The 25,866-nt window shown below is 36.9% G+C and overlaps 1 protein-coding gene across 5 annotated transcripts in view; it reads right to left on the reverse strand.

Annotated features, from left to right (window-relative positions):
• The window catches only part of LOC149822115 (uncharacterized protein At4g17910-like), a 96,947-nt gene that overhangs the window by 40,196 nt on the left and 30,885 nt on the right, over window positions 1–25,866 (reverse strand). For all 5 annotated transcript variants that reach the window (XM_089980832.1, XM_089980831.1, XM_089980834.1 and 2 more), the window contains 4 exons: window positions 22,858–22,931; window positions 20,670–20,757; window positions 8,982–9,108; window positions 8,767–8,871 (listed from right to left, as the gene is read on the reverse strand). In XM_089980832.1, the coding sequence (XP_089836958.1) occupies window positions 8,767–8,871; window positions 8,982–9,108; window positions 20,670–20,757; window positions 22,858–22,931 (394 nt within the window). The remainder of the gene's footprint in view (window positions 1–8,766; window positions 8,872–8,981; window positions 9,109–20,669; window positions 20,758–22,857; window positions 22,932–25,866) is intronic.

Raw genomic sequence — 25,866 nt, forward strand, 5'->3', positions numbered from 1 at the left:
GATAACATTAAGGAGTCGTTGGTAATAGTTGTTGGGTGTTCACTATGTGAAACGATATTCCTGGACGACTCCAAATTATAGCTTGTAGATTGGTTTCGAAGTTGACAACCTATACCATCCGCTATGGCATCCCATGGAAGCACAAGCTGAATTTTTGTCCCTCCAGCACGTGGTCTTAGGGGTCTGGCTAGAATACCAACAAGACAAACATGCTTATCAAAAATTGGACCACCTCCTCCGGCTCGCTGGTGGGTTGCGATCGAGCACCCACGAGCGGTTTTTAGGGGGGAAAACAAGTTTGTCCTGTCTCCTGCCATTGGCACATTGCTCGCAGCTCGACCCACCGTCAGATTTGGGTCCCGCGGGCCATTTCTGGCCTGCAAAACCTTTACCACAGGTTGTGGCCAAGGTTGCATGCTCGAGCCTACGTTGGGAAACCTCTCGACGACCCTCTGGGGCGGTGGGTAGGCACTACAGATCTGGTTCATTGCAGCTACCGAGACAGAGTTCAGAAACGGTACCGTCTGTTGGTTGGTCGCGCGACCGGCATCCCTGAGCAGGCCTGCTTCAATGCCATCCGGTTGCACGGCAGCTTGTTGGACGTTCGGTTGGACTGGTTCAATCGCCATCGCACCCGTGAGACCAACAACATTGACGCCCAATCCACCACTCGTTTTCAGCATGGGAGTTGTGTGCGTCTCCACCGACGACTCGAGGACCACGATCCGATCTTCGAGTCCATCCAGTCGTTTCGATATGCCAGCAACATCCTCGCTTAAGCGTTGCATGTCTTCTTGCATCTCCGTCACCATGTCGAGCATCCGCTTCATGATCTTCTCTCGTGTCTTTCTGTTTGTAGGATCGTTCCTCGCCCCTTGCGTCATGCCGTTGACGAAGGAGGAGGGGCTGGGCTCTGATACCATATTGATGCAGTGAGAAAAAACCGAAGGTATTCACGAAAAGGTATCTGACGTGATTACTTCTTAATCAGCGAATGAACCGACGTTGTCACGCTACAGATTGACGTTGGAAAGGTCCTTTCAACGCACGACTGTGCAATACTCGGTATCCAATGGCACGTGGCACGTAGAAGAGGAAAGGCTCGGATCAATGGATCCGAGCAACAACGTATTAACAGGCTGATGACGTGCTAACTGACAGTGATAATAATAAAGAAAACAATAGCTAATAGGAAATAAACAGAATGCCGGAATAAATAAAATGCCAATAGCCTATTGTAGGCTGAGACAAACAATGGGGAGAAAGGTTGCAAAATAACTGACGTGAAACAACAAAGAAACATTAATAAAGAAAGGAAGTAAGGACAAAAGCAACAATGAACTGACAGGAAAGTAATAAAGAAAACCAAAAGGAATGACAAAGTCTGCTGAAAAGAAAGAAAAACTGCAGGGAACCCCAAAAAGAAAAGAGTTGTGTTAATTCCAATCTTCATCGTCCGTGCTGCACACAACCCTAAGATGGGTATTTAATGTGTGCAGCTGGATCCGGGTCTCGGGTCCGGGTCTGGCCCTGGACCCGAGTCGACTCCTGTTTGCCCTGGATCTGGGACGTCTGTGCTTTGCATCATGTTTGATGATGTCTTGTACCATAGAGACATAAATGCTTCATATGTGATTTTATGGTTATATTGTGTGCAAATCATCATTGTTTCATTTGATATGATTTTTTTTTAGAATTTTTGCTATTTTTCTTGATTTTTTTGGAAAATTTTTTATTGCAAATTCACGATATTTTACGATACGGTCTTAATTTGGGCCCGACTGATACGGGTAACGATACAATTCTTACAACATTTGTTTGACTTGGCCGAGTTTTGTTAAGTTCCGAGTTATTCGATAATTTAACCCAATGAATGGCCACGCCAAGCCAAGTCACCGAGTTGACTCAGCGAGTTTTTAAACATTGATCATAACTTATTGTTCTCAGTAATATCTAAAGCCCAAATGTAGGGAGATTTCAAGCAAGTTTGTTTCTTGAGATAATCCTATCAAAATTTAGGGAAAAAGGAAAAATGGAAAATATGGGAAAACAAGAATGTAAAATTTATTTATATCTTCAATCAATATAAAGATAACCTTATGAAATTAGCATATAATATGTTAGAATCTTCACAGAAACTGCGTTGAGAAAGAGAAAAGGAATAGAAGAAGAAAGGGGTTGCGGTTGTTTGAAATCGTGACCTAAAGAGGGTATATTAATATGTTTTGAGTGTACAATATGGGTCCGGGTCTGGTATAATATCCAGACCCAAAACATCACTTTATCACCCCCCCTCAAGTTGAACATGGTTCTGAACCATGAACAACTTGCCTTTAAGCGTACAAAAACGATCTTTTGTCAAGCCCTTGGTAAAAATGACTGCAACTTGTCTTTCAGTGTTAACAAATTCAGGCTCAATCTCTTTTTCTTCAACCTTTTGTCTCACAAAATGTTGGTCGATCTCAATATGCTTAGCGCGACTGTGGTGTACTGGATTAAATGACATATTGAGAGCACTTTGATTGTCACACAACAAGGTAGACGGAGAGATCGTTTCTCCCACTTCAGTCAGTAAGTGCCTGACCCATGTGACTTCGGCAGTAGCGGCAGTCATGGATCTATACTCAGCTTCAGTGCTTGATCTAACAACAGCCTTTTGTTTTCTACTACTCCAAGAGACTATGTTTCTCCCAATAAAAACACAATATCCTGATGTAGACCTTCGCTCATCAGGATCTTCTGCCCAGTCTGCATCACAATATACAATAAGTTCACGCACATTCTTGCCAGACGACTGTGAAGAATATATCAACCCATCTCCAATGGTTCCTTTCAGATATTTGAGTATCCACTTAACCGCCTCCATATGCCCAGTACGTGGCACATGCATGAATTGAGACACTTGATTGACTGAATAAACAATATCAGGTCGAGTAAATGTGAGATACTGTATCGTTCCTATTAGACTGCGATACCTGGTGGGGTCTTCATACAGGTCTCCATCATGAGCACTTAATGTTTGGTGGAGCACACTTGGAGTAGCTAAAGGTTTGCAGTCTTTCATACCTGCCTTGCCGAGAACATCTATCGTATACTTGTGCTGAGTGAGGGTCAAGCCATGAGCCTGGCTATCGACTTCTACGCCAAGAAAATAGCGCAAGGCTCCGAGATCTTTCATTTTGAATCTCTGACCTAATAGATTTTTTACTTCTTTGATATGATCTTCAGAGTTTCCTGTGATAACTATATCATCAACATAAATTAACAATAGAGTGATCACATTCTGACTTCTAAAAATGAATAATGAGTGATTCAATAGGGAGCGTGAGAATTCACGTTTTTGAATCTCAACAGAGAACCTGTCAAACCAAGAGCGAGATGCTTGTTTTAGGCCATAGATAGCTCTTTTTAGCCTGCACACATGTGTTTTACAGTTTTGTTCTTGATATCCAGGGGGTTGTTCCATATAGACTTCCTCCTTTAAATCCCCATGCAAAAATGCATTTTTTACATCAAGTTGACTCAGCTTTCATCCATGCTCAACGGCCAAGGAAAGAATGATTTGAATCGTTCTCATTCTCACCACTGTACTGAATGTCTCATCATAGTCTTGTCCTGCTTCTTGAGTGAATCCTTTTGCAATCAGTCTCGCCTTGTATCGTTCAATGGTTCCATCTGGTTTATACTTTATTTTGTAGACCCATTTGCATCCAACAACATTTTTGTCAGGTAGTCTGGGAACGATTTCCCAAGTTTCACATTCATGTAAGGCTTGTATTTCATCATTCATGGCTTCTACCCATTTAGTGGAAGTAGCTGCCTGATAGTACATGATAGGTTCATCTCCCTTATTCAGAGCAGTTAAGAAGAGCTGAAAGTCCAAAGAGAAATTGTTATAGCTGACCCACCTATCAATAGGATGTTGCATGCGATTGGATCTTCTGACCTCAAGAGTATGAGAGGGAGTAGGTGCAGCTGCTGAGGTGTGATTTGAAAGATTTGGTGTTGTCGTTCTCTGTCTAGCATAGCAAATGCCCTTGTATCTGCCTGGTATAGATGATATTTCTTCCCAATCCTGTGATCCTGATGTGCCAATAGTCTCAAGACATTTCTTTTTCCTGCTGCCCACAATCTTGAGGGCAGACTTCATTGGAACTAGCAAAAAGTTCTGAATTCAGCCAAGGATAATAAACTTCGATCATGGTAGAGGACATATCCATTGTGCCAGCTTGGTGATCAAAATTGTGTTCATCAAAGATGACATTTCTTGAGATTCTGATACGTCTGTTGACGGGATCGTAACACCTGTATCATTTGTAGTCGTCGGCATATCCCACAAATTTACACTTCTGAGCCTTGTCCTGAAACTTGTTTCTTAGGGACCGATCAATATGCACATAACAAACACATCCAAAAGCACGCAAATCATGATAACTAGGATGAGCTCCAAAAAGACAGTAATAAGGAGACTAATTTTCTAGAACAACCATAGGCAATCTATTTATCACATGTATGGCGTAATGAAAGGCTTCTGTCCACAAATTAATGGGAAGATTACTATCATGGAGCATACTCATGGCACTTTCAACGATGTGCCTATGTTTTAGCTCAGCAATCCCATTTTGTTGTGGCGTGTGTGTGCAGGACACCCTTCTTCCTATCCCATTACTTTGAAGAAAAGAAATAAAGTCACTAGGTGAGAACTCCCCACCTCCATCACATTGAAAGAATTGGATAGACTCAGAGAATTGATTTTTTACTAAGGAAAAAAAAATTTGAAACAAAAGGAAAACTTCTGACCTATTTTTTATGAAATATATCCAGGTGTATCGAGAGTAGCTATCAACAAAGATTAGGTAGTATCTGCTCTCAGACCCAGAGGCAACTGGCATAGGTCCCCATACATCAGAACATATCATTTTAAAAGGCTTTGAAGCTCTCTTATTAATAGAATGAAAAGGCAATACATGACTTTTGCATAAAGAACAACTAGAACATTTTTGGCTTTTCTCATCCACATTGAGACTTTCTTTAGGAATGAGATTATTAGAAACAAGTTTCTCGATAAAATGACTCCCACAATGTCCTAATCGACTATGCCATAAAAAAGGCTTATTACATTCAGAAATACTAAAAACATTTGCTGAAGGGAAGGAACACGACTCTAATGAAGACTTTGAATCCAAATGAATAGGGCGGACGGGATGACATGGAGCTTCTTCAAAGACATACATATTGCCTCGTCTTTTTCCTTCAGCGAATGTTTCCCTCGTGCGAAGGTCCTTGACCTGCGCAGAGAAGGGAGTGAATTCGACTGAAGCATGATTATCATCAACAAGCTTGGAAACAGAGACAACATTTTTCTTGAGCGTGAAGTACATCAGTAAGTTCAAGAGTAGAGTATGACATGGAAATGACAGATTTTCCAACATGGGAAACAGGATGATAGGATTCATCTCCAGTGACAATGTTACTTTTGCCAAAATAAGGGATAGGTTTAGAAAGTTTACCTGCATCACCAGTCACGTGAGTTGCTGCCCCTGAGTCGACGAACCATGTGCCTTGATGATTCTGTTTTAATTTCAATTCTAAGAGGGCAGATATTAACAGATCTCTAATCTCTTCATTGTCTCTGATATTAGTGGGCTTTGCTTTTTGTTCTGTCTGTGGACTCTTTTCTTTTTTTTTTCAGGGTTGTGCCAACAATTCGCCTTGATATGCCCCATTTTGTTGCAAAGGAAGCAAGTGGGGATTGACCTTTGTCCCTGAGTATGAGTTAAGATATTTGGAGTGGGAAGCAATCCACGTCCTTCGTGTCCATTTCGCCCTTGTCCTCCTCACCCTCGTCCTCGACCATAAGTCACTCTTGTAGCAAAGACTTCTTGAGAATTTGTATGAGCATGTGTTTCTTGAGAAAATCCATTCAGAGTCATTTCATACTGAATCAGTTTAGCTCTCAACTCATCAAAGGTAGGAAGAGCAGGCAGACATAATAGTGAAGTGACGATCATATTATGGTCAGGTCCCAATCCACTCAGAGTTTGCTGCACCATATCACTATCACTCACGGCACATCCTACAACTGCAAGTTGGTCTGTGATAGTCTTCATCTTGTTGAGATATTCCATGATGGTCATAGAATCTTTTCTAAGTAGCTGAAATTCCCTCTTGAGAAAAAACATTCTCGCCTGTGAAACTTGTGAATACGTCTGAACCAATTTCTCCTAAAGTTGTAGGGTTGTACAATTATCAAGGATCGCAACAAGAACCTCTTGAGACAAGGTATAAGTGATGTATGCAACTACTGATTGATCTTTCCTTTCCCAGTTGAGATATTCTGCATTTTTGACATACACAATTGAACTTGCCCCTTTATCATCTTTCTCTTCTCGCGTAACAAATTCTAAGGGAACTGGAGTGGTTCCATCCAAGTGACCTAAGAGACCTTGGCTCCTTATGAAAGGTATGATTTGTCTCTTCCAAATCAAGAAGTTTGAGGTGTTTAACTTTTCGGAAACGAGTTGATTAAGAAAACTTGAAGAGAGACTCGATTGAGAAGAATAAGAATCCATGGAGAAAGGAAAGGTAACAAAAATATTCACAAAATGCTCAATCTTCTGCCTTTAAGATTTGTTGATCGCCCTCTTTTTTTTCTTTTTCTTTTTTTTCTTTTTTTTTTTTTGCGGCTGTGTAAACCTTAAAACTGGCGATCAGAGACTGACAGGTTTTAAGGGAATCAGAAATAAGTTTTCCCTTACACTTTTATAAGATTGGAGATTAACGTAATGAAAGTTGAAAATTTTCACACATGGAACAGAAAATTAATCTGAATGTACTAAGTGTTTTTCAGATAAAAACAATGTGGGTACCACTTGTGACAGTGAGAGAAGACTTATTTTAAAGATGAGACACTTAAAAAGAGAATCAGATTAAAAACAAACTATTGTCACTCAGCAAATACAAACAGCAAAGAGGGCTTAATTTCTCAGATCTGAATACCAAAGTAGATGCGTAGAGGGGAATGCGCAAGAAGTGAAACAGATCTGGTGCGCCAGGTTTGAAAATACAGGCGAAAAGAGGAAAGGATGAATCGTGGGTGAAAAGGTGGGTCGATTCACGTGAACGATTGAATCAACTTCAGTGATTCACGTCGTTACGTGAATCAACTTTAGTAGAATTTTCCTTTTGCGACACTCAGGGTCTGCGTGAACAAGGGTTCACGTGAATATCAGACCCTCGTGGGACGTGAATTCACCAGCAAGAGAATAGAAAGGAGGTGGAGGAACGAGAAAAAGAACTGAAGAAGAGTACAAGGCAGGAGACAATGGAGACCTCAAACCTTTGGTCGATCGGTTGCACCTTCGGAAGCCTCTTCAACCCACGATGGACCTTGGCTCTGATACCATGTTAGAATCTTCACAGAAACTGCATTGAGAAAGAGAAAAGGAATAGAAGAAGAAAGGGGTTGCAGTTGTTACGATTTCAATATGTGAAATCGTGACCTAAAGAAGGTATATTAATATGTTTTGAGTGTACAATATGGGTCCGCGTCTGGTATAATATCCAGACCCGGAATGAAATAAAACATATAAAGTTGTACATAAAGGTTATACAGGTGGATTTGGGTCTGGTATGATATCCAGACCCAAAACACCACTTTATCATAATACATGTATTGATTCATGGGATATTATCCTGATCGAACATGTTAGTGACAAACTATGATATTTTCAAAATATTGAAGATATTTACGACAGAGGATGGCATCATTTAAATATACATAAATTTTTTCACCTTAATAGATCACAATGTTTGGCATGTAATCATCTAGCACAAAGCAACCAACATACATACCTAAAGATTTGTATACTGTTTTTCGCTGCTTGGGAAGATTTAACATATACAAGGGCCCCACAAAGAACCACAATTCTCAGGACAAGTTGAACAATAGCCACATGATGCACATGCGAAATATGGTCCACAATATTTTCCTACATCACCCTAGTCAATAATATAGATATTAGTTACTGTAACATATAAAAACTGCCTTTCCAGAAGATATCAATATTTGCACTGATTGAGGTGACGTGCCAAACCTTGCCCAGATTTGTCATAATAGTCTCCGAATAGTTTGAAAATGGTCAATGACTACATATACTTATGGAATTTAATAGCAGATGTAGTCCAATTATATAGTTTCTACCACGTGCTCATAACCACTATATTTTTCTCGGCAATCATGTCATGAATGCTGGAATGGTAATTCAGTATTAATCACCTTGATTGCAAAATTTAGTGAAAAAGTTGAGAATATTGGAATTATCTTCACTTGTTTGATAGTCAAGCTGGAATAACCCAAGGTGGGTTCAAAACCAAGAAGTATTGATACTTCCACGTTTTTCCCTAAGAGCTTCCACTTTCCTACGAAAACCTAAACTTATCTTATTTCTTTAAAAAGCGGACAACCGTAAAATTTGCAGTTTTCCTGAGAAAAACCAACATAATTTCATAAAGGCACCTTGGCAAATATTGTTCATCTCACGCTTCCAACAACTCAACCACATTTATTACTAAAAGTCTGATATATTCAATTTACAATCATCTTGATTTTGGGTGTTAGATTAGGTTATAGCAATTTTCAGCAATCAATGGAAGTGTAAACATTAATGATAAGAACCTTTTAGTACAATATACGCAATTCGATGAGAAGTACATAACAAGCTCAATTTAATAGCTAAAGATACAGAATTTTGCAAGTTAATTTACCAAACAAGCTGAAAATTCCTTCCTTATTTTGGCTGAAAAGATTCATGGCCCTTTCTCTTGAGATAAGGTAGTCATTTAATCCAAACAGCAGACATGTCTGATAAACTGACAGTTGAGAACAAATAATGAGAATTGAGCATGACATTCTAAAAAACAAACTGAAAGCAGTTAAGAAAAGGGAACAAACAATGAAAAGTAGATCATAAGAGTAATACCCAATAGAATTGTTGAACCAAGAATTCCACAATATCGAGGATGAATGTTAAACAATGATGTTAACAAAGACACAGCGGCAAGCGTGAAAAAGAAGTTCCAATGAACACCATACTCTCCTACATGAACCTGCCAAAAAAAAAGAAAAAAATAAAAGGAAAAGAGGGATCATATAAAAACAGAACATTTGATAGACATAAAAGGGTACGTTTTTAAAACAAGCAGATTTAAGTAAAAACAAACATAAATCAGGTGAAATGCCACATTTCACTGCAAAGTGTCAAATGACTCCACACAAAAAAGGTGACAGGTGCATGAATGTCTGCATATACGTGTATAATGAAATAGCGGAAAATACAAAAACAATGCCACTAAGGGCTTACAAGATCACAATCACAAAAGTGCACAAGCACAAACCAATGCCACTAAGGGCTTACAAGATCACAATCACAATGTGCACAAGCACAAAGTCCACTAGGGGACAGTACAATAACCAACAAAGGGCAACAACAAAAGCACTATGGGTATATAAAACATTAAAGAACTAAATAGAAAAATACAAAACATAAAAATATTCATCTTTATTGAGCATAAATGCTTAAGAGAAGCATTGAAAAATGAAAGGAGATAAAAGCCCTTATTTATACACATACAAGAGAGATGAAGACATCAATAGAGTTGTTGGACTGTTTCAATGGTTCTATTGACTAAAACTCTATGTTGACTAGTCAAAAAAGAACCTAACAACTATATTTGGTATTTGACCAAATAGTCCCTATAAAAACAGAAAAAGACAAAAGAATAAAACAAAGTACTAGTTTGCTCAGCATAGCCTATTACAAGAACTAAAATAACCAAAATACCCTTAATGGGTATTTACCTATTATATCAAATATATATATATATATATGAACCAAATATATATATATGAAAATACATATATATATACATGTACAACTTAGCATTCCCCCTCAAACTTATGGTGTGATATACTCAAAGTTTGAAAATACAAAAAGAATCAATGGGAAGGATCAAATTCTTCAAGTGTCTTCATTAAAAGTCTTCATCTTTATGTCGCATCAGAGAATTTTGCAAACACAAGTCTCTAAATGTCTTCATTGGTGATAGTCCACAAATGCCTTCATCGGCTATCTCCATCTTCATGATATGATGCATCAAATATATTCTCTTCTCAAACCATCGCATCTTTAAGAACCTGAAGAGAAAACAAAACAAAGGTTTCAACTACACAAGGAAATATCCTAACCAAATAGTTATAAAGTTTTAAAAAATAATATACTTTCAAAACAAGAATAACACTTAAGTAAAAATTTCAAAAAAAGGATAATAATTTTTAGAAACATGAGATAATCATTAAGAAAGATAAGAGGAGTATTCCTCAATGATCAATTTTTATGAAATCAAACCATAAACTCAAAATCAACATATTTTTTAAGAAGACATAAATGTTGATCAATAAGAAGATACGATCACTAAAGGATATATAAATCATCAAGAAGAGAGAAACAATTATGCATAAATGATACCCCAAGCATTTCAAATAGCAACATGCATATAAAATATAACAATTCAAAAAGGCCTCACTAAAAGCGGAGTTAATTAAATTCATGCAAACAAGCTAATTAATTCGAAACACACATATATATGCAATTAAAGCATATTTAATGCACATGAAACGACAATAAAAACAATTATTTTTATCAATAAAATGCACATAGAATGCATGAATTTAATATAAAGAATCAAGTAGCCTTCGATAACAAACCAAAGTGTCAAATATCTAGTGGACAACACATAAGTGTTAAATTAAGACACACTCTCAAAACTCACAAAGGGGCACACACAAGAAGGCTCACAATATAAAGAATACGATTTTTATTAAACATCACAAGTATGCAAAAATGCTTGAAATTTTTATCTATAAACATCTTCCATGAAAGGAAAAACAAGTAGTAAAAGTTTAGAAATTTCTAGAAGAGATTCTAAAAATCCCACATAACAAAGAAAATGATATTTGCAAATCAATACCAATTTGCCAAAAATATGAAGATATTTAAATTCTCACAAATATCAAGCGGTGATATTTTGCAAACTTCAATAATAGTTTGACGACCACAATTAATCACCTCACTAAGCCTCCAAACCTCAAAAATCAAGTGTATCTGCAACAAGAACAAGAGCATAATTACTATGCCACTAAATGGCTAAAAATCACACAAAAGTATGAATAAACATCTCTTGTCTACATATAATGACACTCAAAACAAGTGTATCGGCGACTAGAGCAAGAGTATAACAAGAATGTCACTAATGACAAAAAATACACATGAAGGTGTGAATAAACATCTCTTATCATGACACTCAAAACAAGTGTACCAGTGACTAGATCAAGAGTATAACCAATAAGTGCACATAACTCACCACATTGAAACATATCTCTTGCCTATATATAATAACACTTAAAACAAGTTTATCAGCGACTATAATAAGAGTATACCAAAAACGCCATTAATAAGCTATAAACGCATACAAAGGTAAACATCTCTTGTATACATATAATGACACTTAGATAAGAGGCATAATAGGAGAAAATACACGAGGTAAAAGAGTTCGTAATAAAAACAAGCTAATGTCACTAATAAAGATATTAATTTTTAACAATCCTCCGAAAAACTATGATTTCAAAAATAAATAGCCATCACAGGTACGCATAATTATAAACATTCATAATAAAGACAATGGCAAAAAACAAATGAGTGATTCAACACACTCACACAATCAGAGATCGCATAACTTGTAATGAAAAGGGGCGGAAGCACCAATAGAGCAAAAAGCACTCCTTAAGAGTGACCACTAGAGCCAAGAGCACAAACACTAAAAGTGCACACACAAAACTCTCAAAAGTAGAAAATGACTTAAAGTCATAAGTTGGATATTATTGAAGAAAGGAAGAGAAGGGTGAAAACCCAATACATTTACAAGGGGGAGTCTCCTCTATATATAAAGGAGGAAAGCTAAAGGAGGACCATAAAGGGGGCTCCCTTCTAGTCGTTGGGAGCCCCAACGGTCATAAATATGACTGTTGGGGCCCCAACGACTAGATAGGTGGGGCCCCTTATGGTCCCTAAAAGTAAAACTGAAAAAGTAAAAAGAAAAAAGAAAAAGGGGAAAAAGAAAGAAAAAAGAAAAAAGGCAAAAAAGAAAAAGTACATGTGGATTTACCAAAACACCCTTATCGGGTTTTTGGTTTGTACAGAAAAAGAAAAAGAGATATATTATGTATATATACATATATACATATATACATATATATACTTATATATATACGAATGTATATATATAAGTATAGGTATATATATATTTATATATACATAATTTAACATGCCCCCTCAAACTTTACGAGGAGAAGACCAAAAGTTTGCCAAGAAGAAACATGAATCGTGGAGTTGGGAGCGCCTTGGTGAAGAAGTCAGACAGTTGATATTCTGAAGTAACATATGGTAATGTGATGGTCCCTCTGAGATATTCGTCTCGAACATAATGGCAATCCATTTCGATATGCTTGGTCTGCTCATGAAAAGTGTGATTGATGGCAATGTATATCGCACTTTTGTTATCACAGCAGAGCTTGGTGGGAGTGGAAATGGGAACGCCCATGTCACCAAGGAGACTTCTGAGCCATACGATTTCCATAGTTGCGATTGTCATGGCCCGATACTCAGCTTCAGTGGATGATAGTGAGTCCTTCTGCTGCTTCTTGCATCTCCACGAAATGAGAGATTCACCTAAAAAAATGCAAAGACCCGTAATTGAGATACGATCATTGGGATTTCCTCCCCAGTCAGTATCAGTAAAAGCAGTCAATTCAAGAGATGAGGAAGAGGATAAGAAGAGTCCCTTGGAGATGGTATTTTTGATATATCGCACAATTCTCATTACGGCCGCCATATGAACCGAAGTAGGTGCATGCTGAAACTGGCTTGCTGCATGAACCGCATGAGCTATATCTGGACGTGTGATGGATAGATAGGTGAGGGATCCGATTAATTGACGGTAGGGGGTTGGATCCTCAAGAAGAACATCATCTTCAAGTCTCAGTTTTGCGTTGATAATTTCGGGAGTCTCAACTTTCTTTTCATCAGATATTCCTGATTTGGTACAACATTCTGATCCTCGCGCAGAATAAGCCACTTCAATTCCTACAAAATATCTTAAATAACCAAGATCAGACATATCAAAAGTTTCTTTTAACATAGACTTAACATCACTTACTCCCTTTTTGTCATTCCCAGTGATGATCATATCATCAACATATAGCAAAAGCATTATAATGGAGTCACCTGTCCTTTTAACAAAAAGAGCAGTGTCAGTATAGCAAGAAAAAAACCTAAATTGATTAATACATTACTAAACCTGTCATACCAAGCTTTAGGATTTTGCTTAAGTCCATATAAGGCCTTTTTTAATTTCAAAACTTTTTCATTTAATATCATACCTTGAGGTGGTTCCATATAAACTTCTTCATTCAAATTACCATTCAAAAAGGCATTTTTGACATCAAGTTGAAAGATTGGCCATTTTTTAACCGAGGCTATAGCAATAAGAGCTCGAACACTAGTCATTCGAGCAACTGTGGCAAAAGTTTCATCATAATCTACCCCATACTCTTGGGCATATCCTTCGGCTACCAATCTAGCCTTATATCTTTCTAATGAACCGTCACTCTTAGTTTTTACTTTAAAAACCTATCTACATCTAATGGGTTTCTTGCCATTGGGAAGATCAATGATTTCCCAAGTTTGTGCCCTTTTAAGAGCATTAAGTTCAAGTTCCATAGCCTCATTCCAATGAGCATATTGTTTAGCATCATTGTAATGAGATGGTTCATGAAAGGAGTGAAGAGCAAGTAGGCATGCTCGGAAGTTAGGAGAAAAAGAATCATAAGAAACAAATCTATTTGGCATTTTGGAAATACGATTTGATTTTCTTTGAGAGGTCTCTTCGATCGACTCACTTTGAGAGAATTTTTCAAGGGCACAAGGAGGATTCCTTTCATTTCTTCTAGAGTAGACTTGTATTTGTCTTGAAACATTTTCTTCTAAGTTTTGATCATCATTTGGATGTTCAAAATGATCTTCACTAAGAGGTTCACTAGGATCAATATGATCATCTATGATGTTTTCTTGAGGCAACAAGTCAAATAGAAAGGAATAATCAATATTTTTATTTGGTTGGTGCGAAAAACCATTCTCTTCTTCAAGGAATGTGACATCTTTTGAGATATAAAGTTTGTTCTTAAGCATGTCAAAACATCGATAACCTTTTTGTTTTTCGCCATATCCCAAGAAAATACATTCAATAGCCCTAGGAGAAAGTTTATCATTTTTGTGAGTTAGAACAAAGCATTTACATCCAAAAATTCTTAGTCTTTTATAATCGGGAGACATATTGTAAAGTTTTTCAAATGGAGAAAGATTTTTCAAGGAGAATGAAGGGGTTCTATTGATAAGATATGTTGAGGTTAGAACCGCTCGGGAGTTTTGGCTGTTACTAGGCCCAGATCAAATGTTAAAGCATATAGACCTCCTCACTTTAACAAAAATAGTAATGGGCCTAGAAAGGGAATAATATGTCATTATTGTAATGAACCGAGACACATTGGACCGGTTTTTCCCAAACTTAAGGGCCGAAGCGGTTCTAACCTCAACATATCTTATCAATAGAACCCCTTCATTCTCCTTGAAAAATCTTTCTCCATTTGAAAAACTTTACAATATGTCTCCCGATTATAAAAGACTAAGAATTTTTGGATGTAAATGCTTTGTTCTAACTCACAAAAATGATAAACTTTCTCCTAGGGCTATTGAATGTATTTTCTTGGGATATGGCGAAAAACAAAAAGGTTATCGATGTTTTGACATGCTTAAGAACAAACTTTATATCTCAAAAGATGTCACATTCCTTGAAGAAGAGAATGGTTTTTCGCACCAACCAAATAAAAATATTGATTATTCCTTTCTATTTGACTTGTTGCCTCAAGAAAACATCATAGATGATCATATTGATCCTAGTAAACCTCGTAGTGAAGATCATTTTGAACATCCAAATGATGATCAAAACTTAGAAGAAAATGTTTCAAGACAAATACAAGTCTACTTTAGAAGAAATGAAAGGAATCTTCCTTGTGCCCTTGAAAAATTCTCTCAAAGTGAGTCGATCGAAGAGACCTCTCAAAGAAAATCAAATCGTATTTCCAAAATGCCAAATAGATTTGTTTCTTATGATTCTTTTTCTCCTAACTTCCGAGCATGCCTACTTGCTCTTCACTCCTTTCATGAACCATCTCATTACAATGATGCTAAACAATATGCTCATTGGAATGAAGCTATGGAACTTGAACTTAATGCTCTTAAAAGGGCACAAACTTGGGAAATCATTGATCTTCCCAATGGCAAGAAACCCATTAGATGTAGATAGGTTTTTAAAGTAAAAACTAAGAGTGACGGTTCATTAGAAAGATATAAGGCTAGGTTGGTAGCCAAAGGATATGCCCAAGAGTATGGGGTAGATTATGATGAAACTTTTGCCACAGTTGCTCGAATGACTAGTGTTCGAGCTCTTATTGCTATAGCCTCGGTTAAAAAATGGCCAATCTTTCAACTTGATGTCAAAAATGCCTTTTTGAATGGTAATTTGAATGAAGAAGTTTATATGGAACCACCTCAAGGTATGATATTAAATGAAAAAGTTTTGAAATTAAAAAAGGCCTTATATGGACTTAAGCAAACTCCTAAAGCTTGGTATGACAGGTTTAGTAATGTATTAATCAATTTAGGTTTTTTTCTTGCTATACTGACACTGCTCTTTTTGTTAAAAGGACAGGTGACTCCATTATAATGCTTTTGCTATATGTTGATGATATGATCATCACTGGGAATGACAAAAAGGGAGTAAGTGATGTTAAGTCTATGTTAAAAGAAACTTTTGATATGTCTGATCTTGGTTATTTGAGATATTTGTAGGAATTGAAGTGGCTTATTCTGCGCGAGGATACATCTTATCTCAAATGAAATTAGCTGCAGAATGTTGTACCAAATCAGGAATATCTGATGAAAAGAAAGTTGAGACTCCCGAAATTATCAATGCAAAACTGAGACTTGAAGATGATGTTCTTCTTGAGGATCCAACCCCCTACCGTCAATTAATCGGATCCCTCACCTATCTATCCATCACACGTCCAGATATAGCTCATGCGGTTCATGCAGCAAGCCAGTTTCAGCATGCACCTACTTCGGTTCATATGGCGGCCGTAATGAGAATTGTGCGATATATCAAAAATACCATCTCCAAGGGACTCTTCTTATCCTCTTCCTCATCTCTTGAATTGACTGCTTTTACTGATACTGACTGGGGAGGAAATCCCAATGATCGTATCTCAATTACGGGTCTTTGCATTTTTTTAGGTGAATCTCTCATTTCGTGGAGATGCAAGAAGCAGCAGAAGGACTCACTATCATCCACTGAAGCTGAGTATCGGGCCATGGCAATGGCAACTATGGAAATCGTATGGCTCAGAAGTCTCCTTGGTGACATGGGCGTTCCCATTTCCACTCCCACCAAGCTCTGCTGTGATAACAAAAGTGCGATATACATTGCCATCAATCACACTTTTCATGAGCGGACCAAGCATATCGAAATGGATTGCCATTATGTTCGAGACGAATATCTCAGAGGGACCATCACATTACCATATGTTACTTCAGAATATCAACTGTCTGACTTCTTCACCAAGGCGCTCCCAACTCAACGATCCATGTTTCTTCTTAGCAAACTTTCGGTCTTCTCCCCGTAAAGTTTGAGGGGGCGTGTTAAATTATGTATATATTAATATATATATATATATATGCATTCGTATATATATAAGTATATATATACATATATGTATATATACATAATTCTTTTTTTCTTTTTCTGTAAAACCAAAAACCCGATAGGGGTGTTTTGGTAAATTACCATATAATTTTTCCTTTTTTATTTTTTATTTTTTTCTTTCTTTTTCTCTTTTCCTTTTTCTTTTTTATTTCTTATATTTCTCTTTGGATTACCATAAGGGGCCCTACCCATCTAGTCGTTGGGGCCCCAACGATCATATTTATGACCGTTGGGGCCCCCAACGACTAGAAGGGAGCCCCCTTTATGGTCTCCTTTTAGTTCTCCTCCTCTATAAATAGAGGAGGCTCTCTCATTGTAAAGGCATTGGGTTTTCAGCCTCGTCTTTCTTTCTTCAATAATATTCAACTTATGACTTTAAGTCATTTTCTACTTTTGTGAGTTTTGTGTATACACTTTAAGTGTTTGTGTTCTTGGCTCTTGTCGTCACTCTTAAAGAGTGCTTTTGCTCTATTGGTGCTTCCGCCTCTTTTAATTACATATGTAACATAATTCCATGCAAAACATGTAAATTAATGCCATGAGAGTAAGAAAATAGCATAATCATAAGTACCACAAAAATGATCAATAAGAGAAACACCTAATATCATAATTATTGTACCACAAAAGGACCATAAAAGAAATTTATTAAAGTGAATGACCTCGTATATAAAATTATGCTCAATACCTTATGCACGAATAAACAATCTTATTCATCATGTAAGATAATCATAAGTAAACAAGGATCAAATATTAATATAAAAATTATTTATCATAAGTTAGATTATAACTTTTAACACTTCATATGCTATTTTTAATACACCAAGAATAAAGAAAAAAATTAAACACAAGTTTAAGAGAAATTTCATAAGATCATACTTGTGAAATACACACATCATTATTTTAAAATATCTCAAATTATTTTAAAATATATGACAAATTTTCAAAAGAGAACAAAAAAAATTCAATAATAAATATGAACATGATTTAACATTTATAATCATGACTTGTTCAAATAAAGCATCTAAATGCCAACAGTACATGCTCAAGTATACAAGATTATATACATATATATCAAATAAAGCAAGTTTTGAAAAATTAAGATTCAAACATGATTTCAAAAACATACATATATATAATTCACAAGATTAACAAATATGCCTTATAAGATATTTAATAAAATCAAGTCCAATGATAATTAAAAATAAATTAAAGTTTTTTTTAATAAAACGATACATATCGGGTCAAGATTTTCCTTGAATCCAAGCCACACAACGATCATTAATCTTTCACAAAGCACGAACTCAAACCAAAGAATTTCAAGACTCAAAAGAGGCAAAATGCCAAGAAAAAAAAAATTAGCTTTGATACCAAGTAATGAAATAGTGGAAAATGCAAAAACAATGCCACTAAGGGCTTACAATATCACAATCACAAAAGGGTACAAGCACAAACCAATGCCACTAAGGGCTTACAAGATCACAATCACAATGTGCACAAGCACAAGTCCACTACGAGACAATACAATAACCAACAAAGAGCAACAACAAAAGCATTAAGTGCATATAAAACATTAAAGAACTAAATAGAAAAACACAAAACATAAAAATATTCATTTTTATTGAGCATAAATGCTTAAGAGAAGTATTGGAAAATCAAAGGGGATAAAAGCCCCTATTTATACACATATAAGAGAAAGGAAGACCTAAATAAAGCTATTGGACTGTTCCAACAGCTCTATTGACTAATCAACCCTATGTTGACTAGTCAAAAAAAGAACCTAACAACTATATTTGGTGTTTGACCAAATGGTTCTTATAAAAACAGAAAAAGACAAAAAGAAAAGAATTAAATAAAGTACTAGTTTTCCCCCAATGGGCATAGCCTATTACAGCCAAAATACCCCTAATGGGTATTTACCTATTACATCATTTATAAATAAAATATATATACATATATATGAATATATATATATATACAACAAACAACAACAACGCCTTCATCCCAAACTAATTGGGGTCGGCGATATGAACCAAAAAGAAAATCATTTTGGGTCCTCCACATGAATCCTTCTCCTCCACTCATTTCTATCCAATGCATGTCCTCGGTGAGGTTCAAAGCATTCATATCCTTTCTTATCATCTCCATCCAAGTCTTCTTAGGCCTACCCCGACCTCTTTTAGCTAATATATTTTCCCATTTCTCCATCCTTCTAACCGGAGCATCATTAGGCCTTCGCCGAATATGCCCAAACCATCGTAAACTATTCTCACTCAACTTATTTTCAATGGATGCAACGCCTACCTTCTTACGTATTTCCTCGTTCTGAATCTTATCTTTTAGTGTCTTTCCACACATCCATTGAAGCATATGCATCTCAGTTACACTCATTTTTTGAAAATGATGTCTCTTGGCAGCCCAACATTCCGTACCATATAGTAAAGCGGGTCTAATTGTCGTCCTATAAAACTTTCCCTTCAACCGCAATGGCATTCTACGATCGCACAACAATCCAGTTGCACTTTTTCATTTCATCCACCCAACCTTAATCCTATGATTTACATCTCCATCAATTTCTCCATTCTTTTGAATGATAGATCCCAAATATTTGAAACAGTCATCCGTTGTTATTTCTTGCTCACCAAGCTTCACTACACTCTCATCCCTACTTCATTGATTACTAAATTGACATTCCATATATTTTGTTTTACTCTTACTCAACGTAAAACCTCTTGCTTCCAAAGTCTGTCTCCATAATTCTAACTTAGCATTAACCTCAGCTCTAGACTCATCAATCAAAACAATATCATCAGCAAACAACATACACCACGGCACATTTTCTTGAATTGATCTCGTAAGTTCATCTATCACTATAGCAAAAAGGAAAGGGCTTAATGCAGATCCTTGATGTAACACAACCGTTATAGGAAAATTGTTTGTCACCCCTCCACAAGTGCGAACATTGGTTACTACTTCGTACATATCTTTAATTATACCAATGTACTTGAGAGAGATACCTTTCTTCATCATTGTCCACCAGAGAACATCCCTAGGTACTCTGTCGTATGCCTTCTCTAAATCAATAAAAACCATATGTAAATCTTTGTTCCCTCTCTATATCTCTCAATAAGTTGTCTAAGAAGATGTATAGCTTCCATAGTTGATCTTTCAGACATAAAATCAAATTGATTCTCCGATATCATGGCAATCTTACTCAACCTATACTCAATCACCCGCTCCCAAAGTTTCATAGTATAACTCATGAGTTTTATACCACGATAGTTTGTGCAATTTTGTATATCACCCTTATTCTTATAGATAGGCACCAAAGTACTCTTCCTCCACTCATTAGGCATATATATATATATATGTACAATATGAACCAAATATATATATATGCATGAAAATACATAATATATATGTGTACAACTTAACAACGTGCATGTATTAAATTGTATGCATGCATAAAATGATTAAAATCAATTATGGTAACAAAGCCCCAACGCCTTATTATGCCACACTCTTTTGGCTTGAACTGATCCAGTCATCAGAAGCTATATCTAACCTTTCAAATATCTTAGGCATGATCTAATTATTTTGGTAGTCATAGCCAACAAGTTGCTAAATCATGTAGATGAAATTAATAAAATTAAGTTACCATAAACATGAATAACATGAAAAAAAAGGGGAAGTTCAACATTAGCATGTGCTAAGATTAAGTCATGAAGATGTAGCAGTACCTGATAATCAACACCTTTTGTAAATACAAGTCGAGCAAATCCTAAGAGTATAAGTGGGCTTACAGCCTGAAGTGAAGATTTACGTTTCCTGCAGGATAAGAATGAATAAAAAAATCTGAAGTAAACTACTTTAAGAATGAATATTTTAGATCAATAAGATCTAAATAAAAGCTCTAGAAATTGGATGAATCAGAAGTTGCTGGGTTGGAAGTGATGGGAGAGCAATATGAGAGATTGAAGCAGGAAAATTGAGTGAATCTGAGAGCAGATGAGAACTATCATTGCAAAATAACAAAGAAGGCATGATGGAAAGTGTCTGTCAAAGGAAAGAGGTAAGCAAATATTTTAAATATTTAACAGGCATCAGATGTCTCACTCTACTCAGGACCAAGTATATTAATTCCTATAATAGTATAAATGCTTTAACAGGGAAGATCAATTAAAATACCAAGGAAACCCACATAAATTGCAATGCTTTGACAATAGAGATGACAAACTCCAAAAATTAAAAGAATATATGCCCTTGTGCCTATCTTCAGCAATAAATATTCCCTAATAGCCATGAACACATGGTACCCAGTGGGACTAATCTTTATAAGGAAAATTCTGAAACCACAGGTTTAATAACTTCATGACTATTCCGTCATTTTGACCTTTGTGCCCTTATACTAGTCAAGACAGTCATATCATCTCACTTTGCATGGTTGGCAAAATGTAGCATTTGAGAGAGGGGAAAATAAAACGGCTAGTTTACCCTGTGCCAACTTAAGTTGTCAACACCCACTTCAACCCACCTACTTCCACCTAAATACAACAAACTTAAAGGTATTAAGGTCTAAGCCTGCTTGGTTCTGACCTCCAAACGCCATTGATCCATTGAACCAAAACCTGATCCAACCAAGATCCTATTGTGCCCAAGCCAGAAGAAAACCATAACTTTCATTTGGATCTGGATCCATTTCAGATCAAGCCACCTGCATGAAAACACTAGGCCCCACAATATTACAAAGCAAAGCATTTTTATTCTGAGTGCACCTTGCTAAATCTCCTTGCAGATTCCCCCAGATTTAACCTGAAAGATAGGCTGAATCTACAATCAACTCCTACCATATACTATATGGTACCAAACCTACGTTAAGCCAGACAAGTCCAGTTGAGTCCATACTTTAGCAACATTGGTACCTAAAACTCCAACCTTGTGCTCTGCATAGTTCCATGGGTTAAACCATGGTTGCCAGTTGAGGAAGCGGGAGTGGGAAGCGATACGGGAAGTGAAAGCGGGAAGCGAGGCACTTTCAAAACTTTAGGAAGCGGAAAGCGTGGGACGACTTAGGAGCGAATCAAGAATCATCTCAGAAGCAACCTAGGAAGCGAACCGGAAGCGACCTAGGAAGCGAGGGGGAAGCGAAAAAAGAGAAAAAAATAAAAATAAAATTAAAAAATTGAAAAAAAATGGGGGAAGCAAGGGGGGAAGCGTGCTTCCCATAAAAGAGAAGTCTGCTTCCCATTAAAAAATGGTGCTTCCCCGCATGTTTCGGAAGTGCGACATTTCGCGCTTCCCCACTTACCTAGGCGCTTCCGGTAACTCTGGGTTAAACTCAACCAAGATTATACCAAGTGGACTAGGCCTAAGATGAAATGAATTGTTACTTGATACAAGTGCATCCACATGAGTCATTAACCCATCTTATGCATGTTTTTGGTAAAGCTTTTAATATACAAAATATAAAAATTTTCATGAGGACAAATCTTGGAAACTACTCAAGAGGTGAAGGTAGAATGGTCAGAGAGTTACAAAACCATGGTTCAAGTAAATCTTTGGTTAACACTTGTGCTGCTAGCAACATGAATTTCGTTGAAGTTTTAGCCATTCATGCTCTTCCTGATTTTACTAATATTCTTTCCTAGATTCATTGCTTGATCTTTGATGGATACTCAAATCTCTAAATTTGAAAAATCTAATCCAAGTCAGTGCCAGTTCCATTTAAGTAGGATATTGAGAAAGATAACAGAGAAGGAAATAACCAAATTAGAGTAGACAAGTAAATAAAAAAATTAAAAGAGAATGAACTCTAAAAATAAAGAATATATGTGATATCTTCGCCATGAAAAGCTTTCCCACACACACAAAACTTCAACATTAGCATTTTTTAATGAAAATAAAGTTTTTAGAGGGAAGAAATCTTACATGGCTGTCACATGTTGTGCTTGCCTTGAAACCAATGAATTTGTCAAAACGAAAGAACCAACCCCAAGATCCATCTGTTAAAAGTGACACAGGACAGTGCTTATAAATCTAAAAGAACTAAACTAAGGACCACCCTACAGCAGCCTTGCCAAATTTAATTTGGAATTGAAACTAAAACTGTAATCTTCATAAAGAAAAGAAAGAAAAATCTCCAATGTGGACAGCGAACAACAATTCTCCAGAAGTTTCTAACAAGTAATAGAGAACTTATAATTTTTAAAAAGACATAAAATGAATCAGAAATGCATGGTAAAGGAAACATTATGATAAAAGTCTATATGTCAAATATCAAGCATCATTTAACAGTTCTTTCACAGGAAACACAATATTTCTGCATGAAGTCGCTGAACGGAATCATTAAGATCGAAGATACGATAGCAAATGCATGACTAACAGCAGCATGGTGACCCTCCAAGAACAAGAAAATAAATTATAAATTACAGTCCAAATATATTAAGCATAATTTAACATTTCTTTGACGAGATAAAAAAAAAAGTTTGGCAGTATCAAAGTTCAAGAAATCTAAAATATAAACCTTAAATTGAGATAGAGAACACAAGCTTTTGTGACATGGTGCACCTTACCCATACATGCATGACATATGCACACACGCACATTCATAACCATGGGTTTGTTGATATCAGCCTTTTCTAAATAGTGAAAAGTTATAAAATCATATATCTAAAGACCCCTCGAACCAGATGCACATTATAGCCTCGAAATTGTAGTAAACGAAGGTCCAAAGAAGGGATCAAAATGGTTTGGACTTCTTTCAGGCCAAATCTCATCTAACTGGGCTGAGCATAACAGAACTATGACAGACTCCAACCTGCACAGAGAGACACTCTACCAGATCCGAAACTGATTAGCTCTCAACATTCACACAATTTACATGTAGATAAAAAGAATTATGACAAGACTCCCAGAGTAAAACCATTACTATTACTATATATACATATATATATAATGTGTGTATGTGTTTATTTATTTGTCCTGCCTAGGTCTTTTAAAATCTGCTGCCTAAGCACCGAGTAAGGCTTTTGGCTACATAGATCAGAACCAACCTGATCAAACTTGGACAAACCTAAAAACGGGGAAAAACAACGTTTAAGGCCCAATCAATCCAGGTCTGGTCAGATCTAAAACTGGTGGACCTGGTCTTATGACCAGTTCTGGGTCCAATCTGAACAGACCCAGAACTGGTCTGCTCTGGGTCAAATATTCAGATCCCGGTCAAAGCAGACACAGGTCTGCTTTCTAACACTTGGCCCTATGCAGGGCCAGGTGTTAGCGCGCGCGCGCACACACACACACACACACACACAGGAGGTGCTTGGAGTTCATGGGAGGTGGTAAAAGTTTGTCGGAGGTGATCAGAGCCCGATGGACTTGCTCAGAGGTTGCAGAGAGACAAGAATTAGGCACAGTAGAGAGGAATGAGCAAGGAGAGTGTGGATTTCAATCATGCCTACCCACCTCCCCCCCGCACTTTCCCCATTTAGTTTTTTAACTTAACCAAAATGGATTCAGACACATTTGACTGAACCAAGAAAGGACAACAGGGTGGGATGCATGCTGACCACACCCCACCTGATTTAACCAAGTCAGATGTCGTACCTGCTCTGCGCTGTGTTGGCATGGATGTGTTGGGTGTTAAGGAATCACATGGGCAGGCTTTATATTTGAGTGTTAGTATTTATATTGTTTGGTGAGGGTATATTGGTCTTTCAAGTTAAAACCCTCCTAAGTAATGGCATTATTGTAAGAAATCATGAGAGGCAGTTCTAATGTCTGCGAATATTTAATCGGGTCAAGCAGATAACCGACCAGCTAGCTGCCACTGGCGCCCCTTATCTGATGAGGACATCTGCATGAAAGTCATTAGGGGCTTGGGCAGCAAATACAATACGTTTGCAACAATATATGCTGGCCTGAAACTGCGTCCTCCATTTGACAAGTTGTGCACTATGTTGCTAGAACATGAAGCCATGTTCAACATTTCGACACCAGCACTGAAGAGTCGGGAAAATCATGAAGTTTTGGTGGTTGCCAAATCTTAACAAATTTCCCAAGGTGACAATCAATATAGAGAATGTGGGAAGCAGAATTTGGGGGGACAAGGTGCCGGTTTATTGCCAACTCCTCTTGGTGATAGAGGGGCTGGTATTCAGTGTCAGATATGTGAGAAGAAGGGGCACACGAGTTCAGATTGCTATTGGAGATACATCCCCACCTTCCGTCCTTCTATGGTTTCCATTCCAACAAGTTTCGGAGCCCTAGTCGATGTTCCTCCTTATGCAAGGGCTCCTCGCAAGAGTCGGCCACTGTTTCACCCTCAATTGCAGCTTCCTCAATCTCATCCTATTTCGTATGTTCCTTTGGTTGCAAGTGACTCCACAGACTATCAGGCACTCAGTGCATCCTTAGGAGATATGAATCTTCAACATGGAACTGTTGTTGGCTGTTAAAATGTAAAACTATACATATATGTATATATAATAATATTATATTATTATTATATATATATATAAATACATTTTAATTTCTTTCTTTTCTGTATTTTTTTTCCTTTATTTTTATTTTTTGTCTTTATGTCATCTAGTTCAGTTTGAACTAGAATGACTGTTGCTAGTCAAGTCCTGTCCAGACTTGACTAGCAATAGAGCTGTTGGACTGACACAGTCCAACAACTCTTAATAGAGCTGTTGGACTGACACATTCCAACAGCTCTAAATAGAGCTGTTGGACTGTGCCCAACAGCTCTATTGAGTCCTCTTTCAGCTGTGTATATAAAGGGGTGCAGCCCCTCTTGTATTTTACTCCAATGCTTCTTAAGCAATTGGTTTTTCATATCAATAAAGAATACATTTTTATTTTTATTTTGTTTCCAGTTATACCCTTTTTAAGGGTTATGCTTTAGTGTCATTCTTGACACTTGCTCTTGTTAAT

This window comes from Nuphar pumila, chromosome 11, assembly GCF_984573655.1.
Source record: "Nuphar pumila chromosome 11, dmNupPumi1.hap1.1, whole genome shotgun sequence".
In the NCBI taxonomy this organism is placed as follows: Eukaryota; Viridiplantae; Streptophyta; class Magnoliopsida; order Nymphaeales; family Nymphaeaceae; genus Nuphar; species Nuphar pumila.